Below are 24215 nucleotides of genomic sequence, written 5' to 3'. Positions count from 1 at the left end.
TCCCGCAGTTATAACGAAATAGGTAGTACTGAATTAATATACAATCATCCTGGCAATTTTGCACATACTTTACCAATTACAAACTTTTTCTAGAACTTTTGAAAAATTTATCCAACAACTACCGAAGCCACCAACTCAGTCATGGTTAAAATTATAGGCAATGCCTGTGATGAAATAGCCTGTCTTTAAAATGAGGACTGCAAAAGCACATGCAATACATACCTTATGGATGAAGTCATTAAAATCTGTGCTACTGCTTTCTGTTTTTCTTTTTAAAACACAGATAGATACTGCCCTAGGCTCAGGAAGCCCCAAGTCACAAATCATGGAGACGGCAATAGTATTTGGGGACATATCACCTTATAGCTGCAGTATTGTATTTCTCTCTAGGCATTCACTGGAAACAGAACACCACGGAGAAAGAACTTTAATCTAATCTAGTATGACAATTTTTCAAAATATCTCTGTGTTTTCTAAAACTTAGAAGTTTAAATGTCTGTGGAATCTGCCACCACAGCTAGCTTAACAGTGAAGGATGCCACAAAAGTGCACCCTTTCAGGAACACGACTGAAACTTAATCAGAACATACCCTCTGAACAGTATCTTATCAGCACTAAAATTGGTAAAACAAAAGCCATAAGAGGTTAAAAAATATCGATGAAACTTCATTAAATAGTACATATTACCATATATCTGTTACACATTATTTTTTGCTGCTGATTACTAAAAAGTCTCTCAGTTAAGTATTAGAGACTGTCTTTGCTTGTTTTTAAATGGCGTACATCAAGCTCTAGCCCTCTAGAAGCCAACATACTTTTTCACACGTATAGCATGAATTCATCCACATTGCAGAATCTGTTCTATGCTTGTACTGATATCACCTTCTGGGACGATCCAAAGTTCTTCCTTGCACTGTTACAAAAACAAGTAGACAAGAGGGACCTGCATGTTCCACAGGTAACTACTTAGTAGCCAGCAAGTACATGTGTATGCGATTAACGTATACTCTTTTTTTAATAAAAGTTACTGACTTGATTTAGTAAATCTTTCTAGCTTCTGCCACATCTGCTTTTCTCCCTCTCCATTCCTTTCCAGCTATTTCCTATTATGCTTTTCTCCTCCTCACATCCATTCTTCCCAAAATACCATTCTCTCTAGACCTACTTTTTCTACCACTCCTCCTACCCCCCATGATCTCATTTCATTTACTGTTGCAATGCAGGCATTGGAAAAAGAGGAAGAGGTTAACATTATTAACCACTACCTGATACAAATAATATGGACAGCTTTCTTATTTGGGGTTAGTATCCTTGGGAGAAGGAATTGGAATGGAAGGAAAAGGGCTCATTATGCAGAGTGTGCTTCTCTCATGTAGCTCAGCAACTGTCTTTGCAACCTGGTACTGGCTGCAAGGAAAAGCTTTCTCTCCTAGTCCAACCTAAGCAGTAGGAAACCAAGTAGTTTCTTTGGCATTCTACCTGTTTTTCAGTATTCTGGCTGCCACAAGAGGAACATCCCTGATTCAGTATGCTCCAGCTAGGAATCATTCTTGGATGACAAGGTCAGCCCTCCACTGCTGCTCAAAAATTGAGGCAGAAAGACACTCTGAAGGAGAGCTGATTTTTTAGTGCTCAGAGCCCTCAACAGCAAGAGAAAGATCATTCAGCTGTCACTGCAGAAGATGTTTATTTTGCCACTCAGAGCTTTCCAAGCTACGGGGTCTACCAGCAGATAGAGCAAGACCGAGCTAAAGCCATTAGCTTGGCTCACCTATGAAGACTGCACCTTCACAGCCAGAAGCTAAACTGGCACTGCCCTCAGCGAGGAACATACCTGCTGAACCAGCAGTGGGTTCCAGACCAGAAGCAGTTTTTATTGCTGTAATACAAACAACCTCCTCTAGATCAGATGCAAAGGGGAAGATTTTTAACATCTAATGTTTTTACTTGAACCACAGCTAAGTGGCTTTCAGGATTCACAATACCAGAAAGCTGAGCATGTGGAAATTCAGAATTCAGCTCTCCTGACTAACTTCAATCCAAATTCCCTTTTATATTGCTGAAAGAACTAATACTCATATGCTAATCGAACAAGCAATGTTACAATTTTTTGTGCGCTTCTAGCAGGTACAATAACCCCAAACACCACTGCACGACTTGCATGGTAATACCTGAAACTTAAGCAATCTAAAAACCACCTTCCCCGCCCCAATACCCAAACCCATAACCTCTCTAAAGCAAACTAACCAGCTACAACAAATGTGATGCTTTCTCAAATACTGACCAAGCATTTGATGTACTTGGGGGAGGGGGGGCGGGGGCAGTATTTGGCATCTCACTCTTCACCCCTAGCAATACAGCAACCCATTACAATTTCCTATTCAAAGTCCAAGCGTTATCCTTGTTTTCCCCTTCCCTCTCACCTTGCTCAATGTTGGTCCAAGACTAAGATACCTGTATACAGATGCCCATCTTGAAAGACTTCCTGAACAAATATTGCCTACAGTCTTTGGTGCTCCCTCCTCTTAAAACAGAAACGTAAAGGGAAGGGAGCACACCAAACAAAGAAAGTGAAAGTCACACAAGAGAAGTATTTGCAGAATAAGGCCTAAGTTGCAACGCTTGTATCACAACACCATGCTGAGCCAGAGTGAGGTGGCTTCAGGAGTTTCATTGTTTCTCAGCTAACCCAACATTTGAAGAACTGGATTTAGATTTTTGTGGGTGTCCTGGTTTTTGGCTGGGATAGAGTTAATTTTCTCAAGAAGCAGGGAGGGGACACAGCCAGGACATCTGACCCCAAACTAGCCAAAGGGGTATTTGATACCATGTGACATCATGTTCATTACATAAGGGGAGAGCTGGCTGGGGAGGAGGGACGGACTAGGCATTGGGTTCCAGGCAGTGAGCAAATTGCATTGTGTATCACCTGCCTTGTATATTCTATTAGTATTGTTGTTGTTATTTTCCTCTTCCCTTGCTCTCCTAATAAACTGTCCTTATCCCAACCCACGAGTTTTACCTTTTACTTCCAATTCTACTCTCCATCCCACCAGAGGAAGGAGTGAGTGAGCGGCCGCATGGCGCTCAGCTGCTGGCTGGGGCTACACCACAACAGTCCTTTTTGGCACCCAGTGTGGCCCACAAAGGGTTGAGATAATGACAGATCTGACCAGACAGTGTTAAAACAAAGTTGTTATATGCTTTTTTTATATTAGTTAAATAGTTGCTGGCCACAATGGTGTTTTGTTTGTTCACGTGGCTGTGGTATGTAAATCCTTACTTGCTGTATGTATTCCCTGCGGCACTGTTTATCACCTTTGGGAGAGGGATCAGGATTCTCATTTTGCCGTACTGTGCAACATCAGCTTATGATACAATAACATCACTGGTCATGAGGTTAAGCTGGTATTTGTATGGGGCCTCGCTGTCAGGTCCTTACCTCAGACCACATCTCTTGGAATTTATTAATAATCGCACCCAATCTATGAGGAAGACAGGGGGATATTTTCTCCTGCTCTTTCACCTCCTCTTTTTCCTTCAGGCTAGTTACAGCAACTTTTGAAAATTTTGAATACCCTTGGGATGTCCAAGTCAGCATGCTCCTATTGCTGTCCCCTGAACGTGTTTCAAGTCTTGTTTAGGGTTACAAAAAATTGTTCCAAGAATACCACCCAGAGATGTGCCCTAAGGCTGGATGGTAATGGGTGACGTGGTATGTGGGAGAATATCTAGAGAACTTCTCACCTCCAATGGTTTGGACCCTGATGAAGTGATAAAATATGTGAAAGGAAAATGCTGTGGCTATTCCAAAGAGGCACAACTTACCGCACTGTGCTGGGCCCTGGCCAGTATCTACCAAACATTGCTCGACTGTAGGCAGCACCACTGGGAGAAGAGAGGGAAAATAGACATGTCTAACGGGCACTGTGGCTACTCAAACCCTCGTGACGGGCACTGTGGCTGAACCAAAAAAACAACCCATGCTGGTATCACTCACCCCTATACAGAAGAAGAAATACACAGAAAAATCAGTTCACTTAGTAAGGGATGACGATGAACCAGGACCATCGTGAGAACAGGAGGAAGAGCCAGACCCAGAGATAATCACCGAATCCCTGTCCCCAAGTGAGCTGCGAGATACATGAAAAGATTTTGGCCAGCATCGAGGCGACCACATCATTACCTGGCTGCTCCGATGCTGGGATAAGGTGGCCAGTAGCCTGGAATTAGAGGGTAGGGAAGCCGAGCAGCTGGGATCCCTGTCTAGGGCCAGGGATAAAGGCCCTACCTGGAATCTCTGGCAGAAAGCATCAGTGGAGACTCAACACCTGGGGTTTTGGAATCACAGAAACAGAGAACCAGAGGCCCTCTACACTCCAACGGAAAAAGATATAGTGGCAGCATATGAAGAGGTTCGAGCTGCTTCAGAGGTGATTGGTACTGAAGCACAGCTCCTCCTGGCACCCCCATTGCTGGTACTGGGCTGGATGTTCAAAGGGAGGGTTCCCTCTACACATCATGCAACTGATGCTACATGGAGTAAGTGGGTCACACTGATCACGCAGCAGGCTCAAATAGGAAACCCCAGTCACTCAGGAATTCTGGAAGTGATCACAGACTGGCCAGAAGGCAAGGATTTCGGAATGTTGCCAGAGGAGGTGGTGACACACACTGAAGCCCCACTGTATAATAAACTACCAGAAAATGAGAAGCAGTATGCCCTGTTCACTGATGGGTCCTGTCGCATCATGGGAAAACATCAGAGGTGGAAAGCAGCTGTATTGAGTCCTACATGACAAGTTGCAGAAGCTGCTGAAGGAGAAGGTGAATCAAGCCAGTTTGCAGAGGTGAAAGCCATCCAGGTGGCTTTAGGTACTGCTGAAAGAGAAAAATGGCCGATGCTCTACCTCTATACCGACTCAGGGATGGTGGCCAATGCCCTGTGGGGGTGGTTACAGCAATGGAAGCAGAGCAACTGGCAGCACAGAGGCAAACCCATCTGGGCTGCCCCATTGTGGCAAGATATTGCTGCCTGGCTAGAGGAGCTGGTTGCAAAAGTACATCACGTAGATGCCCACGTACCCAAGAGTCAGGACACTGAGGAACATCAAAACAACCAGCAGGTGGATCAGGCTGCTAAGATTGAAATGGCTCAGGTGGATTTGGATTGGCAACATAAGGGTGAACTATTTATAGCTCAGTGGGCCCATGACACCTCAGGCCATCAAGGAAGAGATGCAACATATAGATGGGCTTGTGCTTGAGGGGTAGACTTGACCATAGACGCTATTGCACAGGTTATCCACAAACATGAAATGTGCTGCAATCAAGCAAGCCAAGCAGTTAAAGCCTCTGCTATGGAGGACGATGGCTGAAATAATACAAATATGGGGAAGCCTGGCAGATTGACTACATTACGTTCCCACAAACCCGTCAAGACAAGCAACACGTGCTTACAACAGTGGAAGCCACCACTGAATGGCTGGAAACAATCCCATGCCCCATGCCACCACCCAGAACACTGTCCTGGGCCTTGAAAAGAAAGTCCTGTGGTGACACGGCACCCCAGAGAGAACTGAGTCAGACAACAGGACTCATTTTCGGAACAACCTCATAGACACCTGGGCCGAAGAGCATGGCATTGAGTGGGTGTATCACATTCCCTATCACACACCAGCCTCCAGGAAAACCGAACAATACAATGGACTGCTAAAGACTACACTGAGAGCAATGGGTGGTGGGACCCTCAAACACCGGGACACACATTTAGCAAAGGCCGCCTGGTTAGTTAACGCTAGAGGGGCTACCAGTCAAGCTGTTCCTGCTCAATCAAAACCTCCACGTACTGCAGAAGGGGATAAAGTCCCTGTAGTGCACATAAAGAATATGGTATGGGTTACTCCTGCCTTGGGCAAAGGCACACCCATCTGCAGGACTGCTTTTGCTCAAGGACCTGGGTGCACTTGGTGGATAATGCGGGAGGATGGGAAAGTCCGACGTGCACCTCAAAGGGATTTGATTTTGGGTGAGAATAGCCAATAAATTAAATTGTATGATGTTAATTGCTAAATAAACCTGCCATTGTATGTCGTCACCACTACAATTGTTATATGCCGTGTCAATGGTATTATAGTAAGAATCACCCAAATTAATGAAGGATGAACTTTGATGAAACTGAGTGAAGTACAACGATGATGGAACTAGAACTGGCTTCAGCAAACGGTGCCCAGCAATTTCCTCAAAATTAACATCTTCAGCCTGCAGACTGTGGGCATGGGCCACGCCAGAGAGTCCAGCTGCAAGCTCTGGATGCGTCATACAACAATCCAACAGCAGACACCATCTCTCCTGAAAGACTGTTATGACAGATGGAGCCCAAAGTCGTGGATTAAATGAACAACATAACAGACATTTTAAAAGGATGGCCCATCATAGACTAATGGAATAATATATATCAAAGACAGGAAAGGTGGTGGTGATTAATTTGAAAGTGCAGAATCTGGGCATGCCATAGATGGTATAGAATAAGGGGTGAATGACGGCCTGGTTTTCAGCTGGGATAGAGTCAATTTTCACAAGAAGCTGGGAGGTGACACAGCCAGGATAGTTGACCCAAACCAGCCAAAGGCATATTTGATAGCATGTCATGCTCCATAATTAAGGATGGGGAGCTGGCTGGGAAGGAGGAATTGCTGCTCAGGGATGGGCTGGGCATTGAGTTCCAGGCAGTAAGCAAATTGCATTGTGTATCATCTACTTTGTATATTGTTATAAGTACTGTTGTTGTTATTTTCCTCTTCCTTTGCTGTTCTAATAAACTAACCTTATCCCAACCCATGAGTTTTATCTTTTTCTTTTGATTGTCCTCCCCATCCCATGGGGGTGGGAGGAGTGAGCAAGCGGCCGTGTGGTGCTTACCTGCCAGCTGGGGCTAAACCACGACAGTGGGACATTCTCAGCTTTCAGAAGCAAATTCTGAGAAATAGCTGAGAAATGCTTCCTGTTCAGACAGATAACAATCAGGTGTATGATAGAGAAAAAACACTCACTTTTTGTTGATAAAGGTAAAAACTGAAATAGTAGTGACAAAAATACATTTTGGGGAGCAGGATGAGTACAAAGGCTGTATAGCCATAGCTACCTTAATACAATTCTAATTAGGTATAACTGAATAATATAGAGAGGAAAGGTATTTGTGCACTGTGGAAAGCAGTTCTTTTGTAAAGAGGTTTGCTTTAGTGGTCACAATGGAAATCAATCTACAACTTCAAGATAGATAGTGACAATACAAGCTATAGTTCTGCAAAAAAAATTTCAAGTCCCAAGTTTAAATAATACGGTTTTCATACAATGTCCAATTAAGATATCTTGCTCATAGACAAAGTCAAGTTTGCATCCCAGGACCCCCACTGAAGAGCTAGGCTTTGAAAAAAGGCCAAGTAGTCTGAGAAATAAAGAAGTTCCTCACTTCCAAGCAACAACATCCACAGCCAGTCCTATGCTATCGTGATCAGTGTACCAACTTTCTCAGTCTGTATTTACACTTCTGGTGGAAACATTGGGGTGAAATAGGTACTCATACGAGATAAAATTGGACATGAAACATCTTGTGCTCCTGTCTTGAGATTTATTGCCAGAGTGACTATGCGTCTCCACAATGACTCAAGATTTGTGCTTGATACAAGAGACAATTATCTGATTGACTCTGAAACTTCTGCTTAAGCTACAGTCTTTCCAACTTCTGTTTAATCAGTCTGCTTGCAGTTCGAGATGCCCTTGAACATTTAATCATGTCAAGATAGCTAAACAACTTTCTCCTGTTGTACCGGCTTAGTAAAGTTCCGTTCACCACATTTCTAAGTACCATGTCCTTAAACTGTCAAATTTAAGTCTAGATATGGGCCACAGAGCTGCACCTGTTCACAAACAAACCACAAATAAACAGTCTTGTCCTCCAGAACATGATGCAAAGAGACTTTGTGCCAGCCTTACCCATCCTGTACTAAAGTCCCCATTACAACTGAACCAATGTATATTTGTGTTTTCAATGACCCAAGGGGTAACTTGTTCTTGAATTGTCTTCCTTGGGATGCTGTGTTTGTCCAAAAGCTCTGCACCCCCTCCCCCCCTTCAAAAACACTATTCCTGAGAGATGAAAATAATTCTAAATATTGTCTCAACAGGAGGTAACTGGGTGAAAAACCCTTGAATGCAGCAGTACGGAACTACTTCCCCACTGTGCAACTCCGTCGTGAATAGCGTACCCCAGCACATACCGTCTGAAATGAAAGCTGCTTATTGCAGCGCACCGAACAAGGAAGGTGCCTTTAGGCTGTTTTCTTGGCTTTTAATCAATATTACATGATCTCTCAGGTTAATGGGTATTAATCTTGAATGCCAGGAGTTAAATCAAAAGTAGCATGTAAAGGGGTAAACCCACACGAAACGAAACAGCAGCAAAATAAGATTCCTTATGAAACAGTGTAAGGAACTATAACCTGGGGAATATCTCCTCCTCGGCTTCATCAGGTAAGAATGATTTACACTTCTCAAGGTTGAGTTTACCATCCAGAAGGATCTTACACCACAAATATGCTACAAAAGGAGGAGTGGTTGAGTCAATGGCCAGGGGCAATCAGCGTGTATTGCTGACAGAAAGAGTCTGCTGCAGTTAGAGAGGACTGTTTCTCACAGGGAGCTGGAGATAGCTGGGATGAAAGAAACTTACAGAAGTGAGCAAGAAATAAGAATATCAGTGTGGGATCCATGCATGCAGATCTTTTATCATTTTTATTCTTTGCTAAACAATGCTTCTTATCTTTCAGAAATAAATCAAAGCAAAGTATTTACGGGCTACTTATATGTACCTGCCAATCTGTACCAGCACTAAGAAACTGCTATGATAGATGCAAAAATCAATTTAGGCCTGTTGAGAACCTGGGATCACAATCCAGAGATTCAGTCCAAAGGTGGCTGAACCACATGGTATCCCCCAGAGCAAAGGGCAGAAAGTTAAGTCTTGTCACCAAGGAGTGGGCACACTCAGGGAAAATGAGAGAGGCCTGAGGTGCAGCTAGCCTTGTGTGGCAGATGACTTCTTTACCAAAGGTAATAAAACAAAACAATAAAACAAAGAAACACACCTCCCCCCAAAAAACCCCACCACAACCAACCAGGCATAAATTCCCAAGAATACTTATCTACAGAAGCTTCTTTTGGTAGTAAATCACTCAGGAATCTAATTTAATGATTTAATGAGGAAAAGATACCACTGTGGTTAGGAGGAAGGTAAAGAATTCCTTTTGTATACCGTGCAGAGACAGTTTTCTTCAAATAGCTTTTCAGTCAGAAGGAAGACTTAGCTATGATGCTTAAGTCTGTCAAAATGAGCAACTTTGCCAAATCAAGACTAGATACTATTGCCAACACTGTTTACAAAGACTGGGAAAGTAAGCAGAGTGTGGTTGTGGCAGAGTAGGTACAACAGAAGATAGCTGTCTCTGATCAAGCTGAAGGTAAGATCTTAATGTGAAAAGGTCTTGCAACTGCAAAACGTTGATATGACTGTACAAAAGGATTCCCACGGAGGTTAGGAAATCCCTCTTACTTTGGCAGCTTTTTAAAGTGAGAAAGCTGATTTTATCCCCAACACGAAAGGAAACCAAAATGATTGCAGAAGACAGTTTTTCCAAATGGCAGGGCTTCAACCATCCAGCATCATTGAAACTACAGTTGGAAGCCAGAGAAACTGCTTTCTAAAGATTTTCAAATAAGAAGTTTCATTCTAGTAATGGTCTGCAAGAAATTGAGAATGTGATGGGGACTTGCTGGCCTCATGAAATCTATGAGAACTCTCATCTAACAACGTAGGTGAAACGGGCATGTGAGAAACCTTCATGGAAGGAAAGGGTATGGGAATGGCATCCCTAAAGAACGGAGGCAGAGAAGGAATGAACAGAGGAAGCTCAGATGCAGTTAGCTAGCCTATTACTCTAGGAACATGGATTACTTTAATGGTGACTTGTTTTTAAGTTGGTTGTAGGATTTGATTTAGCGTTCTGCTCACTTTGTCCTTTTTCAAGTTCCTATTCCAGGCTTCCTATAGGTGCCCTGAGCACAATGGCTTTTGCCAAGTCTTTTTTCCAGTCTTTTAACACTGGCCAAATAACTGACTCATTTCTTTGCAAGCTTGCAGAGGAGTTCAGTTTGATCTGATGCAAAATGAATGCATAGGGAGCACTAAGGAAGATGGCATGAAAGATGAAACTATGAGCCTAAGCTCAAAACAGGAGGAGGGGAGAAAAACAGGTGTGTCTGACTAAGACGCTATTCTTAGGGAAGATAAGATCCATTACTGAGCAACACACAATGAAAACACTGGTGCCAAAACCCAGTTGTGCATAAAGTCTGGCTTGTTAACCCCAGTGCCAGGTGCTAGGCCTACAGGGTGCTTTTCCCAGCAGCCTCGGAATCAGTCTTCTCCAAGTTAAAATTGAATGTCTGATGTCAACGTGCATACACAGGACAGGGATATAAATCACTGCATAATTTTTACTTGTCTGTCTTTTCTGTTCACGGCAGACAGACTGCTTTCTACGTGCTATTCCTATTTTAAATGCAATTATCCTTGTGATACAGATGGAATGCAAAACATGTCTGAATGCAAAAAGTTCTAATAACGTCAAATCTTCAGTTGGAGTTTTCAAAGTTATCTCAGTATTTCTGCTGTACACTAACTCATAATCCAGTATTGTAATTTATTTCAGCAAGCATAGAGATATGATATTTTTGATGCTAACAGGTACCTACAGGTTTTTACTATCCCAGTATGATACTGAGTATATGTGTCTTTAATTTCAAGAGAAAAAGAAAGCAAACAACAAAACAAAACAACAAACCTTCCTTTATATTTTAAAGCAAACAGCATGAATTTCTAGATCCTAGCAATTAAGTCAAATAAAAGACACCCACATAATTTCAATAGTATTCAGCAATTGTGATCATTCACAAATAATACAAAAACATTAACATGGGAGATGTGTTTTAAAAAACCGTAAGTCCCCAAAGACAATCATCGAGTATTTGTTTTATGCCCATAATCTGGTAGTATATTTCTACAACCATATTAAAGTTTTATTTTTCTCCTAATTTTTTAAATTTACAGGCTATCAATACTATTGGACACCATTATGACAACAAGGTGTTTCAACTAATAAAGCCATAGACTTCCTTGGAACTGGGAGAAAAAAAAAATAAAAATACAAGTGTCAACCAAACAACCCCTCAAATAAAAAACCCCATTATTTATGGGCTAAAATTATCATTGAATGCTACCACTACATTATTGCTTAGCTACATGAAGGCTATCCAATACCTAAAGTTATACATGAAGACTAATTAAGCTTGCACAAGAAAGGAGGAACACGGTCAAAATAAAGAAAATTTGATATGGCTTTAAATTATAGATAGCTATTAGTGCAGGGTTAAAATGGAAGTTATCCAAAGTTTTTATGAGGAAATTTTAACAGTGTTTCAAAAGCGTTAATATAGTTCAGCACCAAATCTAGCAATAATGAGGCTTTTCATGTTTCAGCTGTGTGTTACAACTTGGGTTATTTCTGCAGGGTAAGACAGTTACGCAAACTTCAGGGAGCAAGGAGGTTGCTCCAGGGAGGATACAATAGGCCGGTCTAGTATTTTGTACCTGTATAATCAATGTAAACACTGTCAATAGGCAATTTACAACCTGTTCTAGAATCACTAGATTTTGTTACTATAAGCTGGTAATTTTTTCTCTTGTGCAAGCAGTGATAATAACCCTCAATTTAGAAGTGAGAGTACTCTATCACATTAACAGTGTTTTCACCCAGCTTGTTTCAGAAAGTTAGGCTTGTTCTACCACTGAAACCCCCTGCAAAAGCTGGGCTGACTTCTGTCATTGAAGGGTTGAGCCTGCAACTCAGAAGCACAAGACTACTTAAGCAATCAAAAGGTAGCAGGTTTTAAAGCAAGATTTTAATCTGAAGGAAAAAAAATTAATTACAAATGACATCTCAGGCAATTTGTTAAATTGATCTGCCCTTGGGGTAGTTTCTGAGCAAGAGGGAGCCCCTCTTATTCTTTTATATTTCTTTAGGAAAAAAATCCTGATCTGCAAGTAATCTGTTCTAGTTCCTTCAAAACAGTGAGGAATTTAGGGAAGGAAATACCATGAAATTCCTACACAGATCACTCAGTCTCAGTGAGATGTAGTTTGGCGTTTACTTTTAAAAACCTAAAGATTTCAAGTAGTTTTATTTCAAAATCCAGCCAATAAAACATATTTGCTAAGATTAGGAAAAGCTGTGAATTGTTTTGTTTCCACAGAGCAACTATAAAAAATAAGTCAGTTTTTGCTGCTAACTTGAGTAAAATCTCAAGGCTTTAGAGGTATCTGCTTTAAAGACTGCAGAATTACCATACAAAACTAGGAACATTATTTCCCCTGAAGCTAAATTCCCAGCAGTCACAAGACTGCAGCAGTTGCAGACACGATTTATGACATCCTCCGAATGACCTCTCAAAGCTAAAGACTGATTAAGTGTAAGACATGGAAGGTAACTCCTGTCTGCCCGCATCATATGATGCAGAGTCACAGCACAGTGAGGGTTTGCTACTGCGTGAACAAAACTGTCCCTTAGCTTTCTACTGCATGCAGCACTGCGCTGCCATTATATAAGAGAAACACAATGACATACAGCACAATGTATCAGGTCCTCTTCTAACCCGACCTGAATCACTCCTCACGTCACCTGCAGATGTTCTTTGTGGCACTGGTTCACAGGTGTATCTGTAACTTTCTAGGACACAAATTGTCATTTGACTTTAGCAGCACTGTCAGTACCCAAGCAAGACAATGGCAGTATCTGAGGTTAGGAGTAGCTTCTAAAGAAAAGAAACAACTTGAGCTATTCAGCACATGAATGTTTTCTCTATTTCTTTCAGAAAAAAAAAAAAAAAAACCCAGGCTTGTTCTATACATGTCAAAAGCTTTACTGTATTTATCCAGTGCTGCATAAAAATATTTCCGTGGCATACGTATGCCTTTATATAAAGGCAATTCCAATGTACTGAGAAAAAAAATTGTTGTCCCACTCTCAAAAACTAAAGTATGAGGTGACATTGCAGCTATTTTAGCCAGGAGTGATTTGTGATGGCTCCGTCACAGGAAGTTCGGTCTAGCAGATTTAGGCCTGACTCAAGGGAAAGTACGCAGAGAGTCACCCACCAAATATCTTTTTCGCCAAAGGTTCATTAGAAGAGTCAGTCCCATTCACAACAAATCAGAGAGAAGTTTAAAATATGAATGGATGTGATCTCTGCCGTGTGTCCCCCTCAGCAGGATCCAAGCATGTTGTCTTTACTTCATTACAGAAAGAAAATTTAGCATAACTGAGCACCCCCAACCTGCACCATGAAAGTCAGCTGCCATAGCTTCTTTACAAATCTCTGCCTCTCTTCTTATATGTAGCATAAAATAACAAGCGATGTTGATCCCTCAACCGCCACCACTAAACCTCCGAGATGATATTTTACCAAGATAAATGGAGCAGTCTGCAGCTCTGGGAACTGCTGTTCCAGACATTCGAAGCCCTTCCCTGTCAGTTATGCTATGTTCCCATTTCAGGTGCTTTCTTTACAGCCTCACCATTAGACATACACAGCTTACTTTTCTGACTTGGCAGCAAAAGGTTGACAGTTTGTGGGTGTGGAGGAAAGATAAGAGGCTGCAGCCTCTAAAACTGCTGCAACTCCACGCTATCACAGACTGACCCAATTCAGCCACTGACTGAGGCTGAAATGGGGTCACCAGAGCGGTCCTGCACCCCTTTAGGAGGTAGGTACACATTGAACTTGAGTGTGGTTTTATTTAGTGACATTTGTCAGCATTACTCTTTAAAATGAACAACCTCTCCCCACAACAAACCCAAACTGTAACAGGCTGTTTTTGTAGTGATGCTCTTCTGTGAGGTAACAAGAACTGTTGAAGGAGAGATTTGGGATGGCTGGAAGGAAATACAGCTTTACTGAACGAAAAGGTGGAAGAGCTAGAGTTTGCCACTGTTCCTCTTGGCACTCTGGTTTGGATGAGCAGCTATCTATGGCCTACACTGCTGAACACCAGTGAAAGTTTCTTCCTTGTTCAGATGTTACTAACAATTCCCAAAGGGAAGAAGTAGAAACTACAAATTGTGTTCTTCAAACAAAATTTCCCTCCTTAAAATTGTAACAATGATTTGTGAGACCAGCTGTGAAAAGTCTGAGCTGTTGTTAGACCAATTCACAGAGTAACAGCTGTGTCAGAGAATAAAATTTTATTTACTATAGTAATGTTTTTCTCCCATCACCATGTTAAGCAAAATCTCAAAGTTCAACAGATGTTCAACAGTTCTAATTATTTTCAAGAAATAATGAATAAAACTGTTTTAAAGCATCAGGGAAACTGAATGAACCTCCTACGTACTCTGGAGGATGTTCATGAGTACACAAGATCAAAACAACAGAAATGTCACTGTTTTAACTGCAAGCACAGGATAAGTGTCTGTTTACATGTCCTGTTAAACTACCCTATGAAATATGCTCTTCTCCCTCCCCAGCACCCCTGAGGACAGAGCACAGAACCATCCGGAGCAGAGCAAGAAGCTAGAAACTTTGAGCCAAGAATCTTGTTAAACTCCAAAAATGGAAAAATTGAGAAATACTATGGAGAAGTTTATACCTAAATGGAAAGAAAGAACTGATTTGCATTAGTATTACTTTGTAGTGCTTTGCTGAAAGTCTAGTCCTATTAAAGGATGAGGACAAGGAGGAAGGCTTAAGCTTTTCCAGGCAGACTGGCAAGATGCCCTTTTGCAAGGTCTTTTAGGGTATGATCTCAGGAGCCCTGGCAGAGAAGTGAACTTGAAGTTAGCGATTCTTTTCATTCCAGACTGAAGTTTTGAGTGCATCAGTCAAAACAGCTGACAGCATCAGCCCTGCCGAGTAAAACACTCTCCCTTTTTTTGTGCACAGAAGTGACCAAGGAAATCAAGTCACTGCAGGGGGTGGAACTACCAGAATCATGTATCTTGGTAGTCCAAGTGTTAGGTTAAGTGGCACTATTTTTCTTCCCTTCTACGGAGCAATATAAACTGAGTAAGTTCTGGCACAAGTAGCTTGTCCCAAAGATGTTCAAACAGCCACCAATCAGCAAAGCTTATAACTTGTGTTAGAAAAAATTAGGTCAGTCCCATTCACAAAGAACGTTTCAAAAATACTTTTGTTTAGTCCTTTAGGTGACTCATGCCAATCTTCAAGTCTCTACTTTTGATCAGAACACATATGTTATGGCTGTCATTTAGATGTTGCCAACCCCTCTAGTAGGATTATTGCTCATACAAGGTTCCAGCTCAGGATCCTGACACTCACTCACATGCAGGCCTCAGCATGTGGCAGTAGCAGCATTTCTCTTTCCTCACAAGGCAAAACTTAACCCAATATCTCAAACTGATTTAGAATTAACACATTTATACCCTCGTGACAAAACCCTGCTATATGTCCTTGCTAATCTGGATCAGCTGCACTGCTGTGGCCCAAGTCACTCTGAATTCGGTTAGATGGCACAGGAATATTTGGCATTGGATTCAAACAGTCCAGAAGACAAAGTACGCTGCTAGACAGCAAGAGCACATCAAATGTCATGCATTTTTTTGCAGTAATTTTCAATATTCTGTCTATAATAGTCTTTCCATATACTAATCTCTCCATTCAAAACAGAGCTGAATAAACTATAAATACAAATCCCTACTATCCGTGATGGTTGATCCCCTGCTCTTTTTTTTGCTGTGATAGGGCTCAAAAATTCACTTATTGTAATTTAAAAAGAATAATTGCAAAGTAGTTACCTTGAGTAAAGAAAAACCTTCAGTAGCTCATGCACTGGATGTCTCAACATTCTCCCTCTCTGAAATTACACTAGCAAAAGCTTTTCCCCTTAAAATGAACCTCAGTAAATATGTTGGCCAATAACCAGACCCATTGCCATCTGAATTAAACGCAGAGCGGTCTGAGTGAAAGCAGCACTAATGTCAAAGCAGCACCACCCCTGTGCAAGCGGCTTTAAGGAGACCCGCTTAGAAAGTTTCCAGCAGAACAGCGTTCCAACACAAAGTGCTGACTTGATGAAACCCAAAATATTCCACAGGAATGTGCTAATTCAGTCAAAACTTTTGAAAGAGGACAGGCCGGCTTGCCGAGCCAGCCAACCAGTCTAGTGAGCTGACTGGTTCTCCCCAGCTCTCCAGGGTCACTGGCTTCCCCATCTGGCCAGGTGCCAGGCTGCTAGTCCCAGCTCTCAGAGGGGCCCTTTAATAATAATAATAAAGTCTTACAAAGTGTTCTGAGAAGCAAACAAACTAATTTTAAAATGAAAAACAGAATTCCTTCAGAACTAACTGCAAGGTTTCTTTTAAAGAGGAATCTGTTGGATTTGTTGCAAAGCATTGAAAACTAACGACACAAGTCTCTCCTATGTCTTCTCAATTTTTATATTGAAAAAAAGTGAAAACTTTTTTTTATAGTGAAAAAAAAGCATGAGTACTGTAACAACACAAAGTTAACAATAGTTATATTCAAAACCTAAACTTCACTAGACAGATCTAATCATCAGCAGGGAGTTAAAGGCAAGTTGCTTCACCATCACTGTTACTCAAGTAAATGCCCTTGCCTGATCAAAACACAGGGCTACCTTGTAAGCAACATCTGGCGTGGCATAGACCCTAAGTAGGCTCCCTGCATAACTCAACGTGGCAAACCTGAATGAGATGGTGCAAGGGGCCTCATATAACACTCTGGAGAAGGTCGAAGGAATAAGTATGGCTTTATAATATTTTAGCAGTCATTAAAAAAAAAAAAATAAAAAAAATCTGTCAACTAGCAAGTAACCCGCTTTCTTCATAAAACTGGCTTTTAGCAACCTGTGGCTAACCAGTGCATAGGAATTATTCTGGCTTCTCAGCAACTCAGTAACAGTATGAAGAGAGGTTTTAATTACTAAAAAAAGCAATGCTATTTAAGACAGTAACACCAAACACCACAATGTTTTTTGCACAATTCCATTCATTTAACCAGCTTTTGTATCAAAATGCCTAGATATTGGTTCATGTGTGAGCACCACAAGTAGTTTAAGAGATACTTGGAACAAAGTTTCAAAGAAAAAAAGAAAGAGCTCTTTTTACATGCCAAATTGAGTCAGCAATGAGATCTCTGTTGCAGGCAAGTCACATGATTTTGAAAGAATAAGGCTAATAAAATGTACAGATTTATTTATATGAAAATCAGCACAACTTGCAGCATAGAACTGGGACAAATTTGTGACCACTTTCTTTCAGAAAACACGTGTAAATCAGACAGCTGCCAGAGTATGCAATTTACTGACACTTCCTACTGCCAAATGCAATGCACAAAGGTAGCTCAGAAAGCAATTAGAGATTGGCTGGGAGGACTCATTAATTTTTTTAAACTTCAAGTCACAACTAAACAGCCTCATAACATTTTTCTGGGGAAGACTGTATGCCTTTGACTCACATTTAAAAAGAAAGAAGGTTTGTCTTCTCAGAATGACAAAATACATGCAATTTGTTCCCTGTTGTTTCTTAGAATCAACAACTAATACATTTACAGTATCACAAGGAAATACATCTAGAACAGAACTAGGCATAAGCACAGCTCAATCCAACTGCTCAATTTTTAAACATCTCACCACTAAGTGAGGCTAAAGTCTAAGGCTCCCTTCAACTCCTTGCAACACAAAATTCAGAGAAAAAAGGTGGCGAGGAACAAAAAAATAAAATTTTCTGCTAGTGGTAATAGGACTGGGAAACCACCAGTGACCAACACAAGCAAATGATGCCTACTTGGCTCTATTTGAGTATGTATGACATAAGGCCACGATAATAATGAGAAAGTACAGCATAAAGAGATGCCTTCCATTTTGGAAGAAGATATCAAAAGTTCATAGCAGCATCTTCTCTCAAGCAAAACTTGAGATGCCCTTCTTACGGTTTATGACAAAAAGGTACATCCATCACTGATCTCCCCATCACAGCAAACAGCAAAATATACAAGAAAAAAAAGCATGCATATAGACATTCACATGCAATTCTGGGCCTGTAATCATGGCAGCATTAAATTACTGATCTGATAGTTAATTCTTTCATTAGCCTCATGAAAAGGATCACAATCATACCACAAAGTAACAACTGAGTGCTGCACAACTCTGAAGCCATGTCCTCGATTTCTTTGTGCTGCAATAATTTAAATAACCAGCTATAAGCTATAATTTAAGATTTAGTCCATGACTCCAGGAGCTAACCAATTGGAGTTACAAGGATCAATACACTCTTTAAGTGTTTATGAGAATGAGACCATACTTCCAAGTAAGTATCTCTCTCAAACCAATCTATGTAATTTAGTAATTTTCTCCTTTTAAGCTTATATAGCCATTTCCTAGAATGAGTTTCTGAGGCTCTCTATACAGCAGACACACTCCTAAATTGAGAAATGACATGTTGCTGGTAATAACTCATATTGCATTGTCCAAAATTACTTTTATCCTTGAAGCCAGAGAATGGCTTCAGGTGCCACTGACGGGTTTTACTTCTGCTCATTTATATGGAAATTTGTCAACATAACAGACTGTGCAAAGCTAACAAGAAGGCCCAAAGGAGCTCCAACCAGCAGTGTGCCAGTTGAGAGAAACAAAGCGGGGGGGGGGGGGGGGGGGTGGGGGGGTGGGAAGAGGCTGAACATGGCACCGTTGTGATACAAATGAACATCACAAACAATACTGAGAGGCTACATTATTTAATTTCTGTTTCTCTGAAATAAGTTAAGTCAGCTGAGTGCACTCATATGTATGTGTAGGAAGCAGCAGGGGCAAAGGATTTCAGTCAGTCAACTCATAACTTGTGCACATCCCATCAGCTGGATTACCGCCAGAGCTTGCTCTCTGCCAGCTTACCTCCTCCTGCTCCACCCTAACTGATCCCCTGTGCATTATCCCTCCTTGACTAGGTCGACTAGCCTGCTTCTCCCTAATGTTCAACATCCCTCAGTACACAGATTTCTAACAACTTATCTTGGAAAATGCTCAGTCCTAAATTAAAAAAGGGAAAACAAAGAGAAACAAAGCCTCTCTGTTATATGAAGTCAACCTTCTCAAAAGTATGTGTGGTAATACCAGGAGAAAAAAAAATATACTTACTTTTCCTGAGTGCTGTGCTTTGAAATGGATTTCAAACTGTAAGTTTATGATTTCAAATTATTTTTGCAATTAAGGCCGAGTATTACCGCTATCCAGACACAGAATAAGGTGGGCCCAACCATCCTTCAAGACTTGTTCCAATAAAAAAGTCCAGCGTAGGATACCATAACAACAAGGGTGCCAGGAGGTCAAAGAGCCCATAACACTGCAGGTTATTTATACAATAAATAACTTATGTTGGAAGGGACTTGTGGAGGTCTTCTGGTCCAGACCCTGACTCAGTGCTGGACCAACTTGAACTAAGTTGCTCAGGACCTTGTCCAGTCAATTTCTGATCATCTCCAAGGACGGAGGTTGCACACTCTCTTCAGGTGCCTGCTACCGTGTTTGACCACCCTCATTATGAATTGAATTAATTGAACTGGATTTTTCCCTGATGCAACTTGTGACCGCTGACTCTCAACTTGTCACTATGCACCTCCAGAAAGAGTCCGACACCCCCTTCTCTACAATTTCTTTGTAATTGTGTTCTGTTCTCACATATTCCACATCTGATGACTGGTAAGCAATAAGCTCATTCAGGAGGCACTGTAAGATTTCCTGATGGTAGGGCAGCTCTGCCAAAATAAGCACCAAGATTTCAGTAAGATTTTCTAATTCCTAGTTTTCTGAAACCTTTCTGTGTGCTTGCCATAGAACTGAGTGTCAGCCTAAACCACAGTGACAGAAAGGTTTGATCCCAACAGTGGCAAAAGTCCTGTTTGCCTTGCATCAAAGGTTGCCTAGGAGAGCCTAGCAGTAGGGAAAAAACAGAACTACCACAGGTGATTCCTTTGACGTTGGCAAGTCTCACTAAAATCACAAAGCCGTACATATCTACCTGTCTTTATGAAGTATCGCATAAACAATCAGCTGAAGAAGAAGAAAGTTCTTTAGCTCCTTCAAGAAAGGCTAATTTTCTTGAATAACATGCAAATGCGCAGCGCATCAAGTAACAGTCCTTAATAATGTCCCCAGAAGACTTGATTGACCTACCTCACCGTTTGATGTCGTTAGATGAGAGGACATTTAAGCTACACATCTCAAGTGGACACTATATGCTCACTGACCAATATCTGAACTTGTAGTCAAAAACTGGAACAAACACACTCAAATAAGAATAATTTTATATTTGCAGAACAAGTCAACAGTGTAAATTATATTGGCATGCAGTATAAAAAAGACCCAAGTTCTTAGGAATTGTTTTGAAAAAATAAACTATCAGCAAAAAACATACATCATTTCTGAGTCCACTGAACTAGTTACCAGAGTATCTTATTAAATAAAGATTTGTTATCATGCTAATGTTTAAAATGAATAAATAATTATCAGCTTACTTCTTTCTTACCATTGTAGGTTATCCTTGGTTTTGTCAAACACATCACAAGATGTAAATCCATTTCATCAGAAGATACAAATTTTGAACATACAGGGCACTTGAATCCTATGGAAAATAAAAACATGTAAGTGTGAGTACACTCAACCACTTTGCAAATATGTATATTCAAGCAAAAAACCTATTCTGCACACATTAAAAGAAAAAAACCAAACATATATATCTGGCTGCTTTTCAGTTTTGACGTGACATTTCTTACTTTAATATAATTCCCTTGATTTCAAAAGATCTCAAAATGGACCGTTGTTTCTGCAAACTGATCTGTTGCCAATTGCAACATATCAGCACCTCTGGAACGCAGTTTCCCAATAACTCTAAGAACAGTTTAAGACAGGAGCAAGAGGATAATATGACTCTACTAAACCAGAAATTAGAAATGTATAGAAAACATAGTCATGGAAATCTGAACTTAGGCAGGAGCCCTGAAATAACATCTGCACGTTTACTAGGAATAGCATTGAAACTTTAACAAAGGATCTTGGTTTTACATCTCATCCTGCAAGCTGCAGCATCTTTTACCAGTCTGGGGCACAGGGAAAACATTAACTCAGGGGTGTCGCCTCAGCCTGAATCACTAATATTTCCTGTAGCGCTGAATTTGTTTGACTTCTCTCATCCTAGCCAAGCATGACCTTGTTTAGCTAGTGAGGTCACAGCCTGAGGCAATATGGGGTAAAGAATAATTAAGACAGTCTGGATTGTGATGCAACTGCATAATAGTCCATGACAAAACTGCTTAATACTTTAATTTATGTCATTAGCAAAGACAGCAGTCTCCCAGTTAGAGGACAAGATTGGTTGGACAAGTTTTATGGTCCACAGAAAAGTCTGAGAGAAGTCTGGCTGATTTTGATCTGCTGAAAAATTAACACACAAGTGAGAGACACAAAGCCACCAACAGGGATCTTGCTGTGTAACAGCTGTTAAGGAGTATACCTACAGGACAACACACAGCAAAAATATCTAAATCCATGCTCAGTGCGAAGGAGCAACTTCTTCTCTGATGCTGTTGAAAAGTAATGATGCAGGCATGTATAAATGGCCACTGCACTTTCCATCAGCATCCACATCTGGGCCTGCTCCCACATGTTTTAGCTTGTTGCCCCTTGCTTTTGTACTTCTAACTACATAATGAACCGAATCAGCCAATGATTACAAGTGACTTGATGCTGCACTTTCAAGTTAGTGATGCCTGAGAATTTTTATCTTTACTTTTAATTATTATCCAGATGTAGATCAAGCAACTAACCTGAAGCGTTAGCACTTGATAGAAGCAATGTGCTTCATTTACCAAGACAATGATTTTTATTTCTTTAGTACAGCTAATAGGAAGCAAGTCAAAGCAGACAACTGGTAACACCCATGAGGAACTCTGAGCAGCAGCTGAACGTGTACTGGAAACCACTTCCTGAGATAAAGTACAGTTCTGATTCTTCCCATTTTAGTCAGAAGCGGTTCATATCTATTTCTTCTTGTGTCAATCTTACACCTCAGTTTAAATACCGCTCTTCTCTCCTTATTTTTAATCCTCCTCCTACAACCCACATCTTTACAAACAACGGGTACAACCGCAGGTTAATAAGCATAGAACAGTCAAACACATCTTTTGGAAAAAAAAACAGGTTGAAAGGATTAATTTACTTGTAGAAAGCTTTGTCAGTGACCCTCTGCCACCATGTAGCCTCCTTCCCCCGGGCTGCATCTCAATATGACTAAAACCAAAATTAGTATCTCGGTCCTCCAAACACGCAAAACCACCCGTAACTTAAAACGCGTAACAGTTTTCTTAAAAAAACCGACCCAGGGTAGATTTTCTCTCAACTTTTATCAGCCTGTTGCAGCTGATTACTCTTAAGTCTAGTCAAACTCTACTAAGACCCATGCATTATTCTCATTTATGTGCTTCTGTAAGGCATAATTGACAACATATTTTGATGTAAAAAAGCACGTAACTTCCTTATACACTGCAGACTGAGCCCTGCTGTGCCAGAAAGGAGTGTTTGCATTACAGCAAGTTAACAATTATGTTCATGGCCAGTTAACCACCGGGACAGCCGTTAACAGGTCACCTCTGCTTTCTGGACAGAACCCTTCTAGCTTATTCCCTAGGGTCAACCAGCACATCTAATTGGGAGTGACAGAGGGCAGGGAAAACCATCAATAGGTCTTTAGAACCATTGCTAAAGTTAACAGTGTTAAGAAGGTACATATCCCAGGAATGCTTGCGAGGGAATACTTAAATCCAAATAAAACAGTAGGGATAATTTGGGTAAATAAATAAATAAATAATGCTTTTACTAAAAAACATGCTTAAACAGTTGAGAAAAAAATCTTTCTGGTTATCCACCTGGAGTATTCAGCTGAATGTGGTCTACCATATGTATGCCCCTAAACCTAGTAAACAGCCTACATTTTAGCAATATACTAAGTCCACATTTTAACAATATAGTATCTTGTGGCTTGTCCAGTGTCAAGGGGAATCTGGAGGTAATAGTTAAGCAACTACAAATCACTTCTTGACACAGCAAGTCAGTGATATCTAACTGCTATAGCTGTACTCAGCACTCAGTACAGTAAAGAACACTACACTTAACTAAGCCTTATGGACCAAATTAGCAGCCACTGGTAAAGATGTATTTGCGGAAAAGATGTTTCTCCAGTAACCAGCATCAGCTGCATGCCAGAGTCTAGCATTACAGCCGACAAAGTACCTCAAGCTCGCAAAACCCACTGAAACATTTTTCAAACACAAATGAAATGCCACTTCACAACATTCTGGTGCAATAACCAGCTCCTAGATTTCACCATCTTCCCCAAGAGATGCACAGTGTATGTTTTGTGTGAAGGAAATTACCATTTCCAACTCTTTTAGTAACCCCAAAGAACAAATTGTTTTGGCTGTAGACACAGTATTTACTTTATTTTTAACTGTATTTGAAAAATATAAATAAGTGAACAATCAACACTGTCCACAAGCCAGTTAAAGGTTCTTAAAGAAAAAAGCTGGTATTTTCCCACCTTTCCTCAAATCAGAAGGCAATAGTTTCATGACCCAGTTTACAATTAAGTACTCCTTAAGAACAAAGACTCTATTGTACCACTGCCCAGCAGGCTAACAACATTTATAGCCTATGTTTGTTTTTACCACCAGTCTCAAGGAACAACTCTGATAACTTTCTTAAAGTTTCACATGACTTTAACAATCAGCAACAGGTCAAAAATAACTTGATTGTTACATGACTTGGTACACTGAGTTTGCAGATAAACAATGCATTCACAGACTTTTGGACAACAAAGTGGAAATAGTCATCAGATAAGGTGGCATCAGGTGAAGTGTCCTCTAAAAACTATGAAACTCAATTAACTACTTTCTCGCTCTCTTTACAAGGAGAGCACAAGAGATAACAAACAGGGTGGTGAGACACTGGAACAGGTTGCCCAGAGAGGTGGTAGATGCCCCATCCCTGGAAGCGTTCAAGGTCAGGTTGGATGGGG

At 40.8% G+C, this 24215-nt stretch overlaps 1 protein-coding gene across 2 annotated transcripts in view; it reads right to left on the bottom strand.

Moving 5' to 3' along the window:
- The window catches only part of LOC104641725 (E3 ubiquitin-protein ligase ZNRF2), a 65133-nt gene that overhangs the window by 11751 nt on the left and 29167 nt on the right, over positions 1-24215 (bottom strand). Inside the window, exon 2 of one of the 2 annotated variants that reach the window (XR_012834060.1) lies at positions 20662-20768. Coding sequence is in view for 1 of the 2 variants with exons in the window: in XM_075745695.1 (XP_075601810.1) it covers positions 20673-20768 (96 nt within the window). In the remaining variant the exon portion in view is untranslated. The remainder of the gene's footprint in view (positions 1-20661; positions 20769-24215) is intronic. The other variant, XM_075745695.1, reaches the window with a different exon arrangement.

Source organism: Balearica regulorum, chromosome 2 (genome assembly GCF_011004875.1).
Source record: "Balearica regulorum gibbericeps isolate bBalReg1 chromosome 2, bBalReg1.pri, whole genome shotgun sequence".
NCBI lineage: Eukaryota > Metazoa > Chordata > Aves > Gruiformes > Gruidae > Balearica > Balearica regulorum.
Note: the sequence above shows the minus strand (reverse complement) of the source record. Positions and strands in the feature narration are given on the sequence as shown.